Below are 22404 nucleotides of genomic sequence, written 5' to 3' on the forward strand. Positions count from 1 at the left end.
CTCCAGAGTATCACTATCTGAAGTTCTGATGCTTTGATCTCCAAACTAGGGACAAGATAGGGTCTGAAAGACGCTTCCTCTCCGAGCCAAGACGCTTTGCTGAGCACTTGTTTTTAGATTTCGGTGTGCCTCTGGGTCTGCTCTAGGCAGACGGCTTTTCCTGTCCACCTGCTGTTTCCTGTTTAATGAATAGATTAGAAAAGGAGTTTCCTTTTCCTCTTTGGTGCGGATAAGTTTCAACTCCTGTGTCTTACCGTTCTCCCTCCCTCTGAGTAACACAGAATCTTGTCGCTTTTGCCCAACTGGCATTGATCTGATCGTAGTGAGATGCCCTGTCTTGATGATCCCTTACTGGGTTTCCATGCAGAGGAATCATAATGAAAATAATTAATAGAATTGTTGGTTGGAAAGAGTTGGGATACAATTTTTTAAGAAAGAAAAAAACCTATATCGGTTCTACATTCGGACATGCTAACAGTGGTTTTAAGTTTCTATAGTGTTGACCGGATGCTAGAGGCAAGGTGGGGAAGAGAAAGCTCTTCTGTGTATGGAATTGTTTTTATATATATAATCTGTGGATATTTTAAACTCTGTTAGATAGCAGCCTTTGGAAAATCCCCTGTTTGGTCCTGCTTTCTGACCTATCTGCCTTTTCAGGGTAATCTTGTGGCACAAGTGATAGCATTTAAAAGCTTTAGTCTTTTAATTCCTCCTCCTTCCTGCTGCGAGCCCTGAGCTGTCTTCTATGCACTTCTGACTTGTCTACTGTTTGGTCTCTCTGTGTTCTTTGTTACTTGGGTGCAATAGCAACTTCTCTGTGCATTCCATCTTTCTTTCAAGTTGTGTAAAGTTCTTCACTTTTTTTCTCTGAGGGTGTAGGGGGTGGAGGGAGTCAGCATGATTATATTTTAATGTAGAAAATGTGACCTGGATATAAAATGAAGACAAATATTAAATTAAATGGAAGTTACCTAAAGTGACTCTGTATCTTCTAATCAGAAAAGCAATAGCAACAAGCAAATATATAATAATGTACCTCTCTTTGATTGACAGTTTTGAACATCATAACCAGTATTGTGAACCAGCCCCTTGATTCACAATAATATGAACCATGTTCCCTTTACAGGGACATGGCCCATGTTCTGTACCCTCTGCCTTTTAGGCTGCCCTTTCAAGCTCTTTTCAGTAATACCTCTTCCAACAGATTGTAGTTTGATCCAAGGTTGAGAGTTGCTAGGGTGTGGGGTTGTTTGTTTGTTTATTTGTTTGTTTTGCAGATCGTTAGTGGCTGTAAGTTCTCTGAAACTTGAAGTTTTGATTCAGGGTCCACTTAGCATTTTCGAGAGTTACTAAGGTGTTTTATAGCATTCTTTGTTTCAGACATTCTCAGGACCTCTAGAGCCTGTCTGCCATGAATGAAAGAGGGTAATAAATAGAAAATGAAATACATACTGAAGCAAGCCAAAACTTGCTTCAAATAAAATCTGAACTAGATGGTCCAGTATATAAAGGAAACATACTTGTTAAGGCACAGGGATGTGGCATCACGGTGGCCTCCCATTTCGTTCCCCTCTTCAACTCAGAGTGACATTTAGGAGATGGAGAGGAAGAGGCTCAGTCACAGCAAGAGTAGGTAGACCTGGGTTCGGATTCTGGTGCTGCCACTAACTGTATGGTCTTGCTTAGTCATTTAACAGATTTGTGTTCCTTTTAGGGTTATTATAAGGACTAGAGATTTTGCTTTTTATATTGCTTTTTAACTTACGTAAAAAAAAAAAAAGTTTGTTGTATTGGCATGTGTCTATTTCTATATTCTCTATCCTATTCATTGAACTATGTATCTATCCTTCCACCAATAGCACACTGTCTTACTTATAGCTTTACAGTAGGTCTTAATATCCTCTAACTATATTCTGCTTTCTCAAAATTGTTTTACTTATTCTGGTTCCTTTGCCTTTACCTTTTGTTCATACATTTTAGAATAAGCTTGTCCATGTTGACAAAAAAATTCTGTTGGAAGTTGACCTTTTATTATGTTGAGTCTTCCAATCCATGAATGCGATATGTCTCTCCATTGATTTAGGTCTTGTTTGGTTGTATCATACAGATCCTCTATTAAAATATTTATAATCAAATATTTCATGTTTTGGAAGCATTGTGTATGGCATTGTGTTGTTGTTGTTGTTTTAATTTTTCTTTTTTTACGTTTGTCTGTGTTGGGTCTTCGTTTCTGTGCGAGGGCTTTCTCTAGTTGTGGCGAGTGGGGGCCACTCTTCATCGCGGTGCGCGGGCCTCTCACTGTCGCGGCCTCTCTTGTTGCAGAGCACAGGCTCCAGACGCACAGGCTCAGTAGTAGTGGCTCACGGGCCTAGTCACTCCACGGCATGTGGGATCTTCCCAGACCAGGGCTCGAACCCGTGTCCCCTGCATTGGCAGGCAGATTCTCAACCACTGCGCCACCAGGGAAGCCCCGGCATTGTGTTTTTAGTTTTGGTTTCCAGTTGTTCATTGTTAATATTTGGAAAGATGACTAATGTTTTTGTGTTGATCTTGTATCCTGAGACTTTGTTAAAGTAATTGCCACTTATTAATTGCTTCTTAGAGATTTCTTGGGATTTTCTATGCAGACAGTCATGCTATCCATGAGTACAGTCATGCTATCCATGAGTATGGACATGAATATTTCTTCCTTTCTAATCTGTGTGTCTTTCTTTCTTTTTCTTGCCATGCTGCACTGGCTAGTACCTACAGTACTAAGTTGAAAAGCAGAGATGAAAGAGGACATTCTGGCCTTCTTTTGAATTTAGGAGGAAAACATTCATTCTCTCACCATGAAGTATGATGTTCACTGCCGGTTTTTTGTAGATATTCTTTACTGGGTTGAAGTAGAGCCCTTCTATTCCTGAGAGTTTCTGACATGAATGTGTGTTGAAGTTCATCAAATGCTTTTTCTTCATTAATTGATGTGGCCATGTAGATTTTCTTCTTCAATCTATTAATATGGCAAGTTACGCTGATGATTTTTGAATTGTAAACCAAGCTTGTGTTCCGAGAATAGACTCCATTTGATCAGAGTGTATTGTTATTTGCTTCCTTCTTCATGTGTTGATTTTATTGTGCAATTTTTTTCCCGTTTCCGTGTGTGAAAGCTTAGACTATTGATCTGAGACCTTCCCTCTTTTCTATTCTAAGCATTTAGTGCCATTCGTTTCCCTCTTAATAATGTTTTATCTGGATCCTTCCACATTTTATGTGTTGTATTTTCATTTTCACTCAGTTCTATTTATCTTAAAAATTTTCCTTGAAATTCCTCTTTAACCATGGATTATTTAGAAGTGTGCATCTTAATTTCCAAATGTTTGGAGGCATTCTACTTGTCGTTCTCATTTTTATACAATTTAAAGCTTAGACTTTGGACACAGTGGAATAAAATGCGATTATGTTTGTTTAGTTATTTTATAGAGGTTCTTCAAATATCACTGGAGTGAAGTTTTCAAATATTAGTTTTCCATAGTAGTTCTCAGTCTTTTGCACTTGTAACCATAAGAGAGTCCCCTAAAAATATGTAACCCTGGCTGCTGGAGCCATGTTTATCAGGGGCAGTTCACAGTCACAGGAATAGTGGGGAGTTTGTGGGTCCCCACTGCACACTTTGTTCTGGGCCAGCACACAGGGATCCAGTAGGGATCCAGGGTCCAGGAGAGGGACCCAAACTTTGAGCTCTGGTGTTTATATTGCAGAATCAGGGAAGCCCAGGTCCCGTGTGGGCAGGAACTAGGACCAGCACTGGGACACACAGGACCCAGGTCCAGTCCCTCTCCATGGAACGAGCACTCAGGCTGAGGGAGGCCCAGCCTCTCTCCTGCTGGTCAGGGCTGAGCCAAGCTGCGGTTGCAGCTGTATTGCTCAGTAGGCCCATGGCTGAATCACCAGCTATGACAGCCGTAAGCCCTGGCTATGGGGAGTGTCCATGAAGTCTTGAGGAAGGCCGGCCTTCCTCCTGCAGGGAGGCAGTCTTGAACAAGTCAGCCCTGCCCTGTCACTACTTCAACAACCCAAATTTTCATTACTCCCTCTTGCTCCCCAACCCCACTCAGATAAAAGCATAGTTTCTCATGGGGTGGCCAACCTTTTATTTTTCAAACATTATCCACATCATTTCATACAAGAAAGGACATTCGAACCCCAATTAACTAAGAAGCACATATTGCAGAATAAGCTCGTTTGCCCTAAAACAAGACCCTTAGCTATTTCCATGGACCATCCTTGATTTCTCCATTATGCTGCTGAGTAGTGCAAAGTTAGTGCTCAAGAACTCCTTGGATGATGGTGTGCTACCAACAGCTGCTGTGAACGCAAGAAGCTGGCACCCTCGGTTGCTCTATGGGCAGAGGAGTTGAGGAGACAGTAGGTGATGGCTCTGTGCTGTCAGTGAGGGCTGTTTTCTGCCCGCACCCCTTTTAATCCCTTTGTATCCCTACCACCTGAGGAATGAAGGCAGTGATGAGTTATTGGCAGAATTGCCCTGTCTGATAAGAGGGTCACCTGCAAGCCAGAGGGCCCAAATCCTCCCTGGAACACATCACTCCCTACCCACCACTTAACAATTCCCTTCAAACAAAGGTGCAAATTTGTAACAGCTGTACCGTTGAGATATGCAGTCTGTGATTCGGACAATTGTGACTCCTTGCCCTGTTCGTGGAGAAACATGACGTTTTGTAGGGAGAACCCAGGCCAGGTGGCCGAAGTCTCTGTCAAGTCTGTTTCTTCAGCCAATACTTTGATTCAAGTTGAGGGTGGTGGAGATGAGCGGGCCTTCACCATGATAGCCTTTCCCTGGTATCACTGGCCAAGGTTCCCTTTGGTGAATATTACATACAAAACTTCCCCAGCACATGCCTCGCTCTCAGACGATCCGTGGCCACGCTGCTCCTGGGATAAGGCACCTCCTTTGCACAGCCTGTGGATGGTGCTCATCTCCTTGATTCTGTGAATGTGTCATTTGTTAAACTATTATTTCTTGAGGCCTGTAAACTATTATTTCTTGATGTCTGTGCAAGTTTCAATTCTGCAATTTCTATTTCATTCTTCTTATGGATTGAAAAACCCTAGTGAAATTCCTCATCTTACAATCTATGCTCCTTAACATTAACCGTAGTCTTCTTAAAGTCCTTGGTCTTGCTCTCTCAAAGGCCCCCTGGGGCTTGATTCCAGTGGGCTGGTGAGGTGGACACCACTGAGCTTGACAACATGCCATACTCCACCCAAGCCTGGAGATCTCCGGTGTCTGGGGGAAAAGGCAGGGGCCGTGAGACAGGAGACAAGAATGGAGGTAAATTCCGGGGTAAAGCCCAGGGAAGAGTCTATATGTCAGTTACAGGTCAGCTATGTGCCCTGTGTCCGAGAAGACGCCCCTCAGCGTGGGTTGACCAGCTGCTCTCAGAGAGAGCGAGGCTCCTGGCCCCGGCTTCTCATGTGATACTGGGGCAGATCCTATGCACAGAGGCTGTGGCCTGCAGGGGCCGTCTATCAGCACCTCTGCAGGGTTGAGGGGCCAAAGGGGGCCATGGGCAACCTCTCCCAGGAGAAGTCACCTGCCCTGGGGCTGGGGCATCAGTCCCTCAGACCCACACCATCTACCTTTCTACCTGGGTTCCAAGCCCAGCAAGGCACAATCCTGACTTCCCCAGTGTAGGATTTCCCCAGTGTGTGACAAGCCAGGCTGTGGCCACCGACCCCGAGGGTATAGTTCAGCAGGGCAAAGCCCATCACTGCCCCCTGGTGAGGCAACTACAACAGAAAGGTGAGCTTTTGAGAGCAAGGGTCAGGAGTCAGGGAGGAGAGGCAGAAACCCAAGAAAGGACCCATCGCCTGAGCCCACATCCTTGTCCACCTCTGTGGGGTCAGTCAGCCTCCAGTGTCTGCTCTGAGATCACAAGACCCCACAGTACTGGCCATCACAACCACCTGCCTCAGAACAAAACAAGAGGGCACAAGAGCAGGAGGCCCGTATGATAAGCGTGGTCCGTTGAGGAGGTGCTCCCTGGGCCAAGTGAGAAGACATGGCTTCTCAGGGCACAGCTGCCCCCAGACTCAGCACAAATGTCTGGGCTGTGAGCCCATTGGTTCTGGGAAGGGCACCAGCATAAGGTGAACAGATGCTCCATCCTGTGAGGCAGGCAAGCCAGGAGCCCAGCACTGACAGTCAGCCTGCGCTACACCCTCAGGCTTCCCAGGGCAGGAGCCTCGGGGCGGGGGGATGGGGCCTGCCCTGAGGTCACAGCACAGGAGGTTTGCTGCTGGAGGGCCACACACAGGACAGCTGTATAGAATGTGATCAAAGGCTCTCTGGCGCTTCATGCCATTCAAAACCAGGGGCTCTTAAACAGCCCGAGGGTAAGATGCCGCCAAATCCTTGCTGAAATTTCTGAGCCCATCCTCAGATCCCAAATTTTGCCCAGATTGCCAAAAGTTTCCTGGACTTCTGGTCAAGGAGCCGATTCAGCTGGACTGCTCAGTGCACAGCAAGATTGCCAGGACGGGGCCTAGGGATCTTGCCCACACAACCGTCCCTGACATTTGCTCCTGGAGAACCACCTGCCCAGCTACCGACATCTCCTCCTTCCCTCTAATCAGGCTAAATGCAACTGCGAGAAAGGCAACACAAAAGGAGGCAAATGTGGAAACATAAACCCGACAGTGCTGTCTCCCCCAGCCAAGACTAAGAGTCCATGAGTCTACCCACTGCACTCACCTGAAAGCCCCCACATATCACCAGGATCACAGAGAGCACACAGGCCATCAGATACACCTGACCTCAATTTCCTCCTGAGAGAGCACTCAGGGGCCTCCCTGGGATTTGGAGGTGTCAACAATTCACTGCATTGTGACTTATGCCACAGAGCAATTTTGAACAAGGATTATAGTACCAGTAAACTTTAAGCACTGCTTTAAGTCCAATCACTTTCTGTTTAAAGAGAGAGGAATTGGGACTTCCCTGGTGGCGCAGTGGTTGGGAATCCGCCTGCCAATGCAGGGGACATGGGTTTGGTCCCTGGACTGGGAAGATCCCACATGCCGCCGAGCAACTAAGCCCGTGCTCCACAATTACTGAGCCTGCGCTCTAGAGCCCACGAACTACGACTACTGAGCCCGTGTGCCACGACTACTGACACCCGCGCGCCTAGAGCCCGTGCTCCGCAACAAGAGAAGCCACCGCAATGAGAAGCCTGCTCACCGCGACTAGAGAAAGCCTGCGCACAGCAACGAACACCCAACGCAGCTAGAAACAAATAAATCAATTAATGAATTTGAAAAAAGAGAGAGAGGAATGGAATATTTTAAACAGAGACATAGGAGCCCTTTAAAGGGCAAAAACATGTTGCTTACAGCTTTTCCCATGGAAAAGGAAACAAAAAGTGACTGGGTTTGCTGTGTTCCTTGAATTTGTCTAGTACTAGCACTAGATAATATTGACGATCTTCACGCTTGATCACAAACAACATGATGCTGTAATATTCAAACTGTTGGTGAAACTTTTTTAATCTCATGATTTACTCTGGAACAATTGTGTTGACATAGGTACTGATGGTGTAAAAGCAAAGGTGGCAGAAGTGCTGGCACCTTAACCCAAATCAAGGAGTAGCACCAAACTGTACTAGTTGTGCTTGTATTCACTATCATACACTTGTATTAACAGTGCCAGTTCCAGTTAAGAATGTTCTGTCTTCAACAGTAAAAATGATTGATGTTAGTAAATCTTGACCATTGAAATTGAATATTTTATAGTGGATGATGAAATTCAACCTACAAACATCACACATCTGTAGAGCAAAGGGAATGGGAAAAAGTTAGATCAGATACTGAGAAAGAGGAAGTGGATGACATGGATGATAGACGTGAAAATTTAGCTAAAATGTAGCACAGAAAAGAAACGGTCAGAAATTATGAATGAGAAATTTAGGGACCTGGAGTCTGCTGGTGGCTTGATTTTGGGCTTTGCAGCCTCCAGAACTGTGAGAACTAAACGTCTGTTGTTTAAGCCACCCAGGCTGTGGTAGTTTGTTATAGTCCCTTGAGCTAACACATATTTTGGTACCAAGAAGTCGCAAATACCTAAATATGTGGACGTGGCCTCGGAATTGGATAGCAGGTAAAGGCTGAAAGAGATTGGAAGTGCATGCTACAAAAAAGCAGAGATCACCATAAAGGCCTTTCAGCCCTTACCTATTCAAAGTGATTCTGGTGATGGCTCAGAAAGAAAAGACGCACACTGGAGAGAAAACCTCCATCTTTGTAGAGAATACAGAAATAATCATGAACAGATAGAAATATGGACGTTAAAGGCTATTCTGGTGAGGTCTCCAACAGAAATGAGGAACACGTTATCAGAAGTTGGAGGAGACGCAGTTCTTATTATAAAGTGGCAAAGAACTCGACTGAACTGTGTTCTAGTGTTTTTTGGAAGGTAGACCCTGTGAGTGATGAAACGGAATATTCATCTGAGGAGATCTCTAAACAAAGTTTGGAAGAAGTAGCTTGGTTCCTCCTCACCGCTCACAGTGAAACACGTCAGGAGAGAGAGAAATTGAAGACCAAATTGTTAAGCAAAAAGAAATCAGAACTTAGAGATTTGGAAACTTCTCAGCCTATCCATATTTGAAAGTGAGAACGCTTGTTCTGAAGAAATCTCGAAGGGTGTAGCAGGTGTGCTATTAATTTAATTAGTCATCTCAGCAGAGGCCAGGAATAGAGGATTAAACCAGCAGGGACCCTGCCAGTTTGAACGAAAGGGGACAGAGAAAGCCAGGCAGAATGAGGGAAGGCTGTCAGAATTCTTGGATTCTACAGAATGGGAGACTAGAGCAATTTGGCTGTGAATGTGTACTCCTCTTGAAGAAAAGGGAAGAAGGACCCCAAAGGTGATTCCGAGGTCATCGGGTCTGTCAATCCCACCACAGGCCCAGGGGGCCTCAGTTTCAAAGTGTGAGATTGTCGCCCTCACAGAGAGCCATGGTGTAGGTGGAGGCCCTACAGAGAGCTGCAGTGTGGGTGGCACGCCACCAAGCTGAAGGAGTGGGGCTGCCCCACCGAGCTGTGGGGATGATGTTGCCACCCCAGCGGGCCTGGAGGGCAAAGCATCAAACTAAAGAGGATTATTCTCGTACCTTAAGATCTAATGGGATTGGCCTTGCTAGGCTTTGGACTAGCTTGGAGACTGTCACCCCTTCCTTCTTTCCTATTTCTTCCTTTTGGAGTAGGGATGTCTATTCTATACCAGTCCCAACATGGTATTTGGAAACACTTAACTTGTTTGGGTCACAGATTTACAGCTACAGAGGAATTTTGCCTCAGGATGAATAGTACCTCCTGTCTCACCCATATGTGATTTAGATGGTGTTTAGATCAGACTTTGGACTTTAAATTTTACAGTTGATGTTGGAATGAGTTAAGGCTTTTGAGGCTGTTGGGATAGAATGAATGTATGTTGCATACAATAAGGACACGAATTTTGGGTCCCAGGGGCAGAATGCTATGGACGTATATCCCCCCCACCAATTCTTATGTTGAAGCCCTACCCTTCAATGTATTTGGGGATAGGGCCTTTGGGAGGTAATTAGGGCATGGGAATGGAGCTTTCATAATGGGTTTAGTGCCCTTACAAGAAAAGACACAAGAGGGACCCCTCTTTCTCTCTGCCACGTGAGGACGCAGTAAGAAGACAACCATCTGAAAAGTAGGAAGAGCGCTCTCACCAGGAACTGAATATGGCACCTTGATCTTGGACTTGCAACCTTCAGAACTGTTAAGAAAGTACCGTCTGTTTTTCAAGCCACCAGGTCTATGGCATTTTGTTATAGCCGTCCAAGCTGATGAAGACACAGAGAATATATAAGATGGTCTAATATACATATATCCAGGGTTCTAGAAGTAGAGACAGGAGAGAATGAGTAGAAGGAACATTTGAAAAAGATAATATTATGTTCTAGATGAGATGAAGAATGTGGATTATCAGTTAATGAAGCAAAATAGATCACATGGAGGATGCATTTTTTTAACCTGAAACTAATCACACGTCAAGAAACTGGAGAACACAAAAGACAACAGACAGTCTTACGAAAAACAATCAGCAAGGAAACTGATCACCCACCATGAAAGGGTGTATTGATGGCATAATTTGAAACAACAGTAACAAAAGCCATATTCGATGGAATAAATATTCAAAGTTCTGAAAGGAAAAACTTTTCCTCTGGAACTGATTACCCTGTCACATTATAATTTATAAAAGTTCACCAACAAGGGAACTGATAAAATATTTTTAATGTATGCATACAATGCAAAAGTATAAATAATTAAAAAATTAAAGAACATCTAATATATCCATTTTTCTTAAAGTAAGAATGTTGAAAGAAGAAGGCAAAGGCAATATGATTTACATGACACCATATATAACCAAAAATATTGTTATTATACATAATTTTGATTATCTACAGCTCTGCTAAAAGCATAAACATTTTTATAAGATGGATATATACCAAGTTCTTGATGGTAGCTATCTTTCTCATTGTTGGTGAGAGGTGTAAAATGGGACAACCCTTACGGAAAACAATATGAAGTTTCCTCAAAAAATTACAAATATAACTACCATGTGATCCAGCAGTCCCACTTCTGGGTATGTATCCAAAAGAATTCAAAGCAGGATCTCAAAGAGATCTTTGCACACCCACATTCGTCGTAGCATTCTCCAAAATACCCAAGACGTGAAGAAACCCAAATGTCCATCAACAGATGAAGGGATAATGGGGTCTATAAACACAAGGAAGTATTTCCTTCCTTGCAATAAAAGGAAACCATGTCTCATGCTACAACATGGATAAACCTCTAAGACATTATGCTAAGTGAAATAAGCCACTCCTAAAAGGACATATCATAGCCACTCACAGGAAGTATGTACAGTAGTGAAAATCATAGAAACATGCAAAGGTGACTGTCAAGATCTCAGGGAGGAGGAGGGAGAATTAGGGAGTCTCTGCTGTCCCAACCCCCGCCTGGGTCCTGGGGAAGGAATCAGAACTCAGAACCGGGAGAAGAGGCTTTGGCCAGCAGGGAAGGGGGGGGGGGGGGGTGAGGCCCAGGGCGGGTCCACAAAGGATCAGAGCATCTGAGTGCATTAGGAGGAAGGGGCTTCAGAGGTGGGCCAGCACAGGCCGTGACGGGGGCTAAGCAGGCTGCGAGGGGGGGCAGTTCAGGGAGACAGCAGGGGTCTGCTCCCTGCCCCTCATTGTTTGCTCGTCTCACCCTTAGGAGCGGGTCATTTCCCCAGCTCTGATGATTCAAAGTCTCTGCCGGCAAGCACAGGACGGTGACTGAGGCCTCTACACTCCTCAGCATGGATCCCAGCTCCCACCCAGATCTGGGGCCACAGACACCTCTCCCCCACCCCTGCTGCCCCTGTGAGCAAGCTGTTCTTGTGAAACACGGTCATAGTTTGTCAGGAGGAACTGTTTTCTATGGCAATACAAATCAGTGTTGATACCAATACACACACATGACCAGCCATGGGTGGAAAGGGAAGGGACAGTAGTTCTGGGGTGTCTTTGCACACCCCTAGGCCCCTAAGGCCAGTCCCCACAGCCACAGCCAGATGGGTCCTCCTCCCTCAGTTGAAAGAGATGCTGCTGCACAGAAATCCCACAAGTCCCACCAAGGGGCCCCACTGTCACTACCCTTATACACACCTGTAAGAGGTGCCCCATGAATTTCCCTCTGCCCATTCCCCTTATTGCATCCTCATTGGGATTAAGAGGTAGCTGCCTCAACCACGCTCCACATTGCAGTAATCCCAGTGGGACTAGAGAACGCTCCCGCTACGACCAGGCAGACAGTCCTGTCCCCATGGCCAAGACTTTTCCTCTCTGGTCAGGCCACCCACACAGGAAACCCTGGATGAGCGGAGGGTCACCCCAGCGCCATCGTCTGGCCACTTCAGGGAAGCAGAGAGAAGCTCCATAAAGACAAGGGCTGTCTCCAGGCTCCGTCCTAGAAACTGGTTAGTGTCCAGAGGGCTGAGAGGCACAAAAGCAGCTCTCCCTCCCCAGACGGTTCAGGGATGCAGAAGATGCTACAGATGCCCCAGAAGGCCCCTAGCCAAGCAGGCTTTAGAGAAGGGGATGATGAGGGGGTCCCTGGGGAAAGTGAGAGCTGTGCGTTCCCAGGGGCAGCCTGAGGAGTCCTTGTCTATGTGGAGGAAAGGTTTGGCCACCTGTAGATCCATAGCTCCTGTGACCTCCCTCACCCTTCCTTCCTCTCAGGATCGCTCTCTGTGGAGCAGCTCCACACGAACAAGATAACAGTGGCCTGAGAGCATTTCCCACCAAAACTATCTTTATTCACAATTTTCATACATCACTCCAAAGGTCCTGCCCACACCCACCTCCCCCACCTCCCTAACCCCCCACAATCCCAGGATCAGCTCTGGGGTGAGGAGGAGCCCCTAGGCTCCCCTGGGGGCCGCCCTGGGGGGCTCGCCCTGGAGGGCCGGCCCGGCTGTTCCCTACTGGCTGCAGCGCTTCCTCTTCCTGTTCCTCCTCTTCCCTATGACAAACGGGTCACGCTTTCTCTTTCCCGGCTGTGAGGGGCGAGCCAGCCCCAGAGCCAAGGCTGGCCTCGCAGAGACCCCGTGGGCAGCCCCGGGGATGGGCAGCTTCTCAGCAGCGGCTGGGCGCCCACCCAGAGCCCGCTTCCTCGACTTGGGAGCGGCTGGTGGAGCTGGGCTGAGGCCCCTTCTCTGAGGGGAGGGGGCCTGGGGAGCACTCTGGGCCCCCCAACCTCCAGGGGAGGCCAGGCCTGAAGCAGGGGCAGGACTCTGGGACAGCCGGCAAGGCGGCAGGCTGGGCAGAGAGGCCAAGAGGGAGGCCAGGCTGGGGAACGCCTCCTCGTCCTCACTGGCCGCATCCCTGGGCCCTCGGGCCCCCCGAACAGGAGACGCCTCTCTGAGAAGAGACGCATCCCTGGGTCCCAGTCGAGGGCCAGTGCGCCTTTGACCCTGGGGAGAGGAGGGCCGCCCGGCCCGGGATGGAGAGACCTCCTGACGTCCTCGAGAGGGAACAAAGAGTTTGGGCCCGAACGGGCCAGTGTCTGCTCGGTTGGGCCTATGAAGAGCCTCAAAATCAATCTCTGGTGGGCAGGCTTCATCACTGACCCCTCGATGGCGGTCTTGGTCGTGCCTCTGGGCAGCTTGGCCGGCGTGGGACTCAGATGGACTTGAGCCCATTCCGGGTGCACTGTGGCTCGGGGCTGCCGGCCCACCCTCGTCCTCTTTCAAGGCCAGGACTCGTTTCGGCACCAGCTGGTAGGAGGGAGGAGGACAGTGACGGCTCCACGCGCACGTGTGAGAGGAGGAGCACTGGGCAGTGGGACAATGGCCCTGGGGGGGGGAGGAGGGGACGGGTGACCCCAGGACTAGACTCCAAATACAGACACGGTGGCATTCCTGCCATCCTCCTGCACCTTATTCCCAGCTGTGTGTCCTTCCCTCCGCTCCCGGCTCCCCATCCTCTCCTTCCTATCACCCTGCGCTGCACCCACCCCAGAGAGGGCCCTTCCCCATGCCAGGCCTCCGAGGCAGGGAAGGGACGGACAGAGCCATGTGGGCCTCCTGCTCTGGGGCCCTACCTCTCCCCTGCTCACTGGGGTCCCTCCGTGCCCTGGTCTTCCTGGGTGTCCCTTGTCGCCCCTGTTCTACCTGCGATCCCTCCCTCCTCTGGCTCCCCTGGGCCACCTGGTTTCCCCTGTCCCCTGGGTCACCTGGGGTCCCCCCTCCCCTGGAGTCCCCTGGCTCCCTAAGTGTCCCTCTCCCTCCCCTGGCTCACTTCTTCAGGGGTGAGTCCTTCCTCCTGCTTCAGCTCCTCAGCAAGGGCCGAGAGATCCAGCTGTGGGTCTGGGGAAGACAATTCTGCCGGGACTCGAGGATGAATGACTGCCTCCACCTCGGACAGAAAGAAGAGGCTGTGAGCATCCTTGGCCAGGAGTGGCCTGTGACACAAGAAGACCAGGAGGGAAAGTGAAAAGCAGAGACCCACCCCCACTCTCCTCCACAAGGCGGGGATGGTCAGCACACACACACACACACACACACACACACACACAGACAAACATGCACATACACAGTCACACACAAAAGAGCACATATACAGATGCACATACACAGACACACAAAGGCATACACACAGACACAAACATATACACACATACATCTGCGTAAACCTCCCCTAACACCAGGCTCAGGAACAAGGAGCTGAGCTTAAGTCCCATCGGCCTGAGCAGAACCCAGATCTTGGGTGCTGAGAGTTCCATGCCCTGGCATCTTGTAGACCCCAGGCTCCAGGCCCAGCCTACCTTGGTGACAGAGTGTTCCCGGGAACGCAGCTCGTCAGTGTAGCTCAAGAGACACGGGTCCAAGTAGGTGTCGTCGTCTTCCTGCTTCAGCTCATTTCCGTCCTTTCCACATTCTTCATGTGACTTGCCTGGGGCTGAGTGGACGGGCCCCACCAGCGCCTCCATCCTGTCCACATCCTCCCTCACAGCCTCAGGGGGAATCTCCTTGGGCGCCTTGGGCTCCGGGTTCCCCTGGGATCTGTGTGGCTTCGGGTGCGAGGGCTGGGCCCTGCGGCCGGACATCCTGGGAGCACAGGCTGAGGCAGAGCAGGAGGAAGGGAAGGAAGGTGAGGGACTCCCGGTCCACCTCCTGACCACCGAGCGCACGTTGGTGAGGGCATTGTTTGGGGGACGTTGATGTGGGTGTGGGAGGGGTCAGGACCATCTGAAGCCTCATGCACAGTTGGAGAGGGGAGGTTAGGGGGTCATCTAAGAGGGTCACAAGTAAGGAAGTGGGGAACCTCCAATTTTCTAGGGGTCTCCCCGTCAAGCCCACTTCTTAGGCAGACTTAGTGTGGGGTCCTTTGACAGGGAGGTGTGAGAGGAGTTATAAAACTGACCAAGTCAATACCCCGTAGTGACAAAGGGCAGCTGAGACCCCACCCCCCCACCCCCCGCCTCGGTGGCTGTTTTGGTTGAAAGACCAATGCCCCTGTCTTGAAAGAAAAGGATCCACATGGGGACGGTGGCCAACCCTAGGCCCCTGTTACCTGTGCCTTCAGCTCCAGTGGGAACCTGGGTGCCTGGCTGAAGGCCCACTTTCGGGGCTGGGGGCCCCCGAGGATCCAGCTTCGGTGGGGCTGGAGGAGGCAGGTCCTGCATCCACTGCAAATTCTGAATGTGCATCTCCTCCTCGGCCGCAAATTCCATGAACCTGGGGGGTGACGGAGACACAGGCCACCCTGAGAAAAAGGCCTGGGTTCTGGAGCCCCACAAAGGCAGCCAGGACTGAGGCAGTGGGAGAGGACGTGCCTTGGGGCCGTCAAGGCCCTGTGAGGTGCTGTCCGCAGCAGAGAGCTGCTCCTGGAAGTGATCACAAGATCTGGGACCCTTCCTGCCTCACCAGCACTGGAGGGCATTCAACAGCACAGACCCAGGTCGCTGAATTGAACCAGGTCAACGGGACACATGGCTGACCCAGGGGGCACCCTCCTCATGCCCCCGGCCCCATCCAGAACCACATGAAGGGCTGACAGCCAGAGGCTGGAACAGGCATGTGTTCCCCACAGGGGTCCTTGCCCGAATCCAGGACCCTGGGCTAGGACTGAGCCTCCTGGAACATAGACCTGGAGACAGGGCCCAGGAGAGGCTGGACGATGTGGATGCTGAGCTTAGAGGAGAGGCCTTCCCTTCCTGTGAGAGGCGCTCGTTTGTTTGCTTTTGTTTCTTAAACCAAGGGGATTACCATGGAGCAAACACTGGAAGGGCCGGAGACCCTTGGGCCGACGACAGCTGGCTTCCCCAGCCTCTTCAGGGATGCCAGGGTACCCACTCAGGGCACTTTTCATGAGGAGAGGTGGTCCCAAATCTATGTTAGTGGCCGCCAGCCACCCACCACTAAGGAAGCAGCAGGCTGGCGGGTGGAGCTCTTTCCCCGGCCCAGCCCATATGGCCGGAGTTGGACCCCTACTGGACTCACAGCTTCACCCTGCCCCGTCCTGAGACCTTCATGTCAAGGCAAGGGTAGGTCGAAATCAGGGGAGGGCAGAGCTCCTGGTGGAGGAAGGACAGAAGTCTCAAACTCTCCAGGTGAAGGAGGGGTTTCTGGAGGACAGTAGGGCCCCTGGGCTGCGGGGACCCTGTGCTGGGTGACAGCCCTTCTCCTCTGTCCTCTCTGATGAGCACCCCCACGGCCAGATCCTGCCCTCACCCACTCGCCTCACCCTCCACGCAGCCCCTGGGCCCAGGACGCTGACTCACTTTTGCGCCGTCTCGTAGTAGATCATCCGGTCAAGGTTGCTCCTGCGCCGCCATTCCTGCACGGCCCTCCGCAGTCCCTCCTCCAGCGGCATGGTGGGATTCAGGTGGGCCAGGGATCGAAGCACTGGGCTGTAAGCCCTCGGGGTCAGTCTCCGGGACCAGCCCAGCCCCCACCTGCCTGACCCCACCCGCCAATGTACCCACACATCACTCAACCCAGCATGACTGAGCAACAGGAGGGCGAGAGGCAGGTGTCTGGGAGGGCAAAGACAAGCCTTCCCGGCCACTGCTGTCACCGCCTCACACTCACTGAAGGATGGCCATCCACTCCCAGGCTAGAGCTGGGACATTGTGCCTTGGGGAGCTCTTTTCCTCCTCAAGGCTGCATTTTCATAATAAAAATCACTATCATCAATGAGGCGTGGCATGTGCCAAGCAATCTGCTAACACTTCATAGATTAGCCCAAGGAGTCCTCTGCACAGTCTTCTGAGTGAAGTGTAATTGTCCCCTTTTTACGAGGGACCGGAGGTTTAGGATGGAAATGCCTGCCAGGCTCACAACTCTAGTGGGAGAGAGCCCACGCCCTTAGGAGAGCTCTACCATCACCCTGTTCCTAGTGGAATTCTCCACAACGAAGTGGAGGCATGCATAAAGCGCTCTCCTGGGCCCCGCGCTCCTCCCCCTCCTCTGAAGTGACCTCCCCCGGCCACGTGCACGCAAGTCCTGTATGAAGGAGACGGCACCACAGGAGAGGGCGGCATCCACTCCTTGGCTCCTCACCTTACACCACGACCCTCTCTGACTGCAAGTCTTCAGTCCACATTACCATGAGAATCATGGAAGAGCAAGCTGGCCAGACTCACAGGGTGGTGGGGCCAGTTGAGATGGGGCACATGTCAGTCCTGATGTCACGGACTGGCAGGCCCACCCATGTGACCGACAGTGTGCCTTCTCATAGCACGGACATCGCCCTCACACCTTCCTTCCAGTATCCCTAGAAACCTAACGTGCGAGTCCATCCCCAGTTCCTCTTCATCTAAAAGCTCCCATAAGCTCAGGACCCCCTGAGCGTTCACTCACATGAGAAAGCAGGAAAAAGCTTCTGCATCAGGACTCAGGCAAAAGTGTCTCCGGGCCAGGGGCTTGACGTGCTGCCAACGTAGGAAGTTACTGTACTCGCTCTTGGTGTTAGAGGAGCCATCCTGCGAGGCGTTGGACTGGTTGGTGGCCAGGCGGCCCTCCCTGGAAGTGCCATGTGGCCATGGCCCAGAGTTCACGGGGCGAATGATAGGGGCCGGCTGGGCAGCTGGTGGTGGAGCTTGAGGAAGAAAGCCTGGGGTCCAGCCTCCCTTGCCAGCCTGACTAACTCCAACAGCTGAAGCAGTCACAACGGTCCCCATCACAGGGGTTGCTATGAATACGGGTGCAGGACATGCAGCACTCCTGCTGAGGGCCCCTGGAGCGCTCCAGTTGAGGGGGGCCTGAGTAACGACAAAGGTCTGAGTCTGGGGGGCCTCCACTGTCCTCCCTTGTGACCTGACTTGGACAGTGAGGTTGCAAGCCCCAGGGGCACTGGGGCCACGGCCACCATTAGCCACCATAGGCGTCCTGGGGAAAGCTGGCAGCAGCAGGCTGCTGCCAGGAGGGAATGCTGGGGTGATGGGACATGGCAGGTGCTGCTGCCAGGGTGGCTGGTGCTGGGCGCCAGGAATGGGTGGAGGGAAGGGCACTGCCGTGAAAGTAGACAAGGAGGCACCGGGGTTCATGGTCACATCCGTTCCCAGCACTGGAATGCTGTTGAGGCAAAGGAAAGGAGTGAATGGAGGAGGAGAATGGGCAAGTGGGACTGAGGCTTTCTGTGGCATCAGAGTGTTAATCTCCACAGGTGAGGGACACTTGGACAAGGGAAACTGTGCAGCGTGCAAATGTCTTCAAGTGATTTTCATGCCCTGACCTCCAGTTGAGAATTATTCCACTGGTGACCCCGCGCCCATCCACCAAGGTCCCTGACCCCTGTCTGCCGAGAAGAAATCGCCTCAGCAAGCGCTGACTTGGAGAGCCTCCCTAAGGCACCCCCTGGCACCTAAGCCTCACAGGCTGTCTCCCAAGATCTGGAACTGTGTGGACATCCGCTCTGTGAGAAATGCCCCTCAGCCGGCGTACTAGCAGGTAGGGACCTTCTCCAAGGTAAGTTCTAGGCACCCAAAAGCCCTTTGTGGACAGGTATTGTGTAAAATATTAGGGCCCCACCTCCTCCTCAGTCCTCCTTTTCCTGATGCTCAGTAGAAATCCCCTCTTTCTCTCCTAGCCTCACAAAACGAAACAAAATGCTGGAAAATATCTCTCTAATGGAATCCTGATACAAACCCATAACACTGGCCCAGAATGCACCTGCATCTCAGAACAACCCACAGCAGACACGTAACATGGGCCAGGTCCTGCCACCCCCTCCCCAGTGCCCAGAGTCACTGTCCTCACTCAGGAGTTCTGTTCCTAGGAGGCGGGGGTGGGGGGAGTGGTGTGTGAGAAGTAGGCGCGTGTCCCTTAGATTCTGTCATTTCACAGCCAGTGATGGCTGCAGAGGATTAAACAAGGGCCAGGGAATTGTCATGTTACATTGGTCATGGGAGTACAGGCTGCCTGTGGTCCTTCCCCCTCCAGCTCCCAATAACGGAAAGACAATCTGAGAAGCAGGCAGAAGCCAGTTGCCATGGCGATCAAGTTGTCTGGATCACATCCCTGTTCAGGAGAACAAGGTACACACCACGGTGCACCTAATTAACCAGAACAGGTGTCATAGGACGTTTAATAAGAACACAGAAGATCGTCTTCCTGCCCCTGGGCTACACTCCTTCCCCCTTTAAAAGAGGAAGCAGCCTTCACAGACATTCCACCCGAAACAACCCCACTCCACATCTGTCCCCTGTCCATGAAGGAGTGACAGGAAATATGAACAAACTCTTCCTCTCAAGGCAGCCTGAGGGTCCACCATGAGATACTGGACGAGATGAAGTAGGTCTGAAGTACTGCGATTCCACAAAAGGAAGAACAATTCAGAGCAACTCAGGAACCTGAGCCCTCTCTTGGCTGAAGTTACACGTTGCCCATCCCCTGTTGAATCCAAAGCAACAGTTGCCTGAACTGAGAAGTGAGCTCTGGGCTGGGAGGAGTGGACGAGGTGTGGGCTGCGGCAGTTAGAGTAACCTCCTGCCTAGCTCTCGGAGAGGACACTTCACTGCAGGTGTGGCCACACACAGCCCCACTGAATAGTTTTCTCACCAAGACCATCTCTCCCCACGGCCCCCTTAGATACAGTACGCTCCTGTTCAAATCCCTTAGAAAGATACGGTGAGGCAAGCTTCAGGTGCCTCAGGAACACAAGACAGGTCTAGGCTTTCCTCATGACCCTCCCTGTGTCACCACCAGGACATCACACACATCCTTACACACACGTTTCAAAGTGGCTTGTCTCCCTTCTAGAAAGAATCAACCTGCCTGCTGCCATCCTTTCTCCATAGCCAGGGCAATTCCTCTTGATCCACCTCCAATGACCCCTCCTCCCCAGTGCAGTCTCAGGTTTCTTCAGGCTCCCCAGTCTCCCCAGGTGAAATGTCCTCGTGTGTCCAGTGCTCTCTTCTCCCTCTACTTCAGTCCAACTGTGTGCCCACCGTGAAGTGTCACGTGTGAACCCGAAGGATGGGAGGGATGGCAGGGTCTCTGAGAAGACACCCCCAGCCTATATAGGCTTACCTCCTTCTGAAGCCATCCTGCAGGCTTGGGCACGGACTACTGCTGCCTGGTAGCCTCAATGAGAAAAGTCAAGACCAGGACCCAGAGAGCGACCTGCTTCAACAGACGCTCAGGATCCAACTGAAGGAGGGGCAGCTTTGAGTCATAACAGTAGAATGTGGCTGAAACGTTCTGCAGTGGGGGAGGGGCAGAGGGCACGTGGGTCTGGGTAGGGTGGGGGTGGGGAGACATTCCACGAGGGCTCTGGCAGGTAGGCAAGAACCGGAAGTTCCTTCCACCTCACACAGTGGCAACACAATTGGCATGTGCCTCTTTACGCAGTTTATAGACTGTTTTTTTGATTCACGGCACCGAGGTTGGACTTGACGGTCCCTTCCTTTCACTTCTTTTTCCATCAACCTAGTTTTGTGTCCCTCAACACACTCTGCTTCCTACCTGGCTCTTGACTTACTTCAACAGAGACTAGACTTTCTGAACAAAATTCAGAACTGTTAGTCTGATAAACACTTGGGTATTTATGGCCACATGGAACTGAGTATTTGAAATTAGGATTGTCTCAGCAGATCCAGTGTCTTTGACTGCTGTATGTACATCACTCCTAAGGGAGTGGTCCTTGTGCTCCAACCAACATCCAGCAGGACCAGCCTTACTAATGACCCTTTGTGCTGGAAAGCCCCCGTCCATCAAAAAACCGTCATGCAGCCCCCATGTCCAAGACCAGAATTCACTAAATGTCTTTCTCATAGTATTCCATGGTTGTAAAAGATTTAGTTTTGTACCTTTTAAATGATTTTAGTATAATATTTTAAGCGAGCAACGCCTTCTCATGGTTCAAAATTAAATTGTGCAAAATGGAATATGCAGTGGCGAGTCCTCCTCCCACCTCTTTCCCCTGTCAACCCAATCCTCTTTCCCGGAGGAAACCAGTGTTATCTCTTTCACTAAAATCTTCCCAGAGATACGTCATGCAACTAAAAACGAAGGCAATCTGTTTTCAGTTTTTAAAATGCCTTCATTTTTTTTCTAGATGAAAATTCATATATGTTCCAATATATCTGAGGATATTTTCAATGACTGTCTTTGTACGGGTATCGTGGCTCCTCTGTTTCTGCACTAGATTCCTAGAACAAGACTTTCTAGTCTCTTAAATTTCAACGCACCTGAAAGAATAGGGTGGCTCGATCTAGTAAAGAAAAGCAACAAATGCCTAACTGAATTTGACTTTTGAATTTCACATAAACCATGAATTTATTTTTAGTACAACTTTGTCCCATGCAACATTTTGGACATAGTTTTACTGCAAATTCTTTCCCTGTTTATCTGAAATTTAGATTTAACTCGAAATCTGTATTTTATCTGGCAACACTACCAAAAAATCAGAACATACTAAGCTAGTATCAGTTACTCATCCTTATGACAAAGAGAACTTGGAGTGATGAGACTCAAGTGTGCACCTTGGCTCCAACAGAAAACACAACTGTAAACATACACACACTCTGCAGGCTCTTTGGATGAAATGGATTTGGAAGAGCCATCATATAGCACTGAACATCTTGGCTTAGTAGGGGTAAGGACAGAAGTAAGGAACAAGAAGGCAGAAAGTCTTCTTCTCTTTCCTTATGTTAAAGGGACTAAACATCCTAGAGCCCTGGTTTTTCTAGGTGTTAAAAGTCCACTACCCATGAGATGGATGTGCACCTTGACACAATGCCAAGAGTTTATCCACCAGTGTCCAATCCCCATTCAGACAAGCCCACTTCCATCTAAATCCTAGCCTGCAAGCCCTGCTTACAAGTTTGTTCATTTCCTGTCTGCATTACATACACTTGCTCTTTACCATCTAGGCTCATCGTTGCATATGGCCCCAGCTGCATGGGAATCATGGTAGCATTCCTTTTACAAAACTTGTTTGATTATTATTTTCATATTGAGAATCCATGTCAGTCAGGTAACCACTATCAAAATGATATGAAAGAGTATTCGTGTTTTGTGTCGTGAGAAGAGAGGACTGTTAGGAAACTTGTCAAGGGAGATGAAGGCTGAAAACCTCAGAGGATGGCAACCAAATCTCTTGCGAGACGAGATTCTCTCACTGCTGTAGCTGCAGTAGAACTCCAACTGATTGTGGGGTGTTGGGGAAGGAAACAGAGGTTTAGAAGGACTGTTCCACAGTGTGAAAAAGACTCCTGTTGGTGTTTAAGAAGTTCCTTGCCCCTTGTCAGGAAAAAACTGACTCAGAAGAAGATAAGAAGATAAGGTGAGAATATTTCAAGCAACATCATGGTGAAACTTTATGT

General features: G+C 49.9%; 1 protein-coding gene across 4 annotated transcripts in view; it reads right to left on the bottom strand.

Annotated features, from left to right (window-relative positions):
- The window catches only part of LOC130708285 (NUT family member 2G-like), a 24807-nt gene extending 6187 nt beyond the window's left edge, over positions 1-18620 (bottom strand). Inside the window, exons 1-6 of one of the 4 annotated variants that reach the window (XM_057547460.1) lie at positions 17438-18616; positions 16357-16485; positions 15147-15310; positions 14398-14693; positions 13872-13988; positions 4080-5287 (exon numbers count right to left, since the gene is read on the bottom strand). In XM_057547460.1, coding sequence (XP_057403443.1) covers positions 5078-5287; positions 13872-13988; positions 14398-14693; positions 15147-15310; positions 16357-16485; positions 17438-18222 — 1701 coding nt within the window. In that variant the 5' untranslated portion in view covers positions 18223-18616 and the 3' untranslated portion in view covers positions 4080-5077. Of the gene's footprint in view, positions 1-4079; positions 5288-11123; positions 13427-13871; positions 13989-14397; positions 14694-15146; positions 15311-16356; positions 16486-17437 lie in introns of those variants that run through there. The other 3 variants (XM_057547458.1, XM_057547459.1, XM_057547462.1) reach the window with 3 other exon arrangements.
- Positions 18621-22404: the final 3784 nt, after the last annotated feature.

This window comes from Balaenoptera acutorostrata, chromosome 5 (genome assembly GCF_949987535.1).
Source record: "Balaenoptera acutorostrata chromosome 5, mBalAcu1.1, whole genome shotgun sequence".
Taxonomy (NCBI): Eukaryota; Metazoa; Chordata; class Mammalia; order Artiodactyla; family Balaenopteridae; genus Balaenoptera; species Balaenoptera acutorostrata.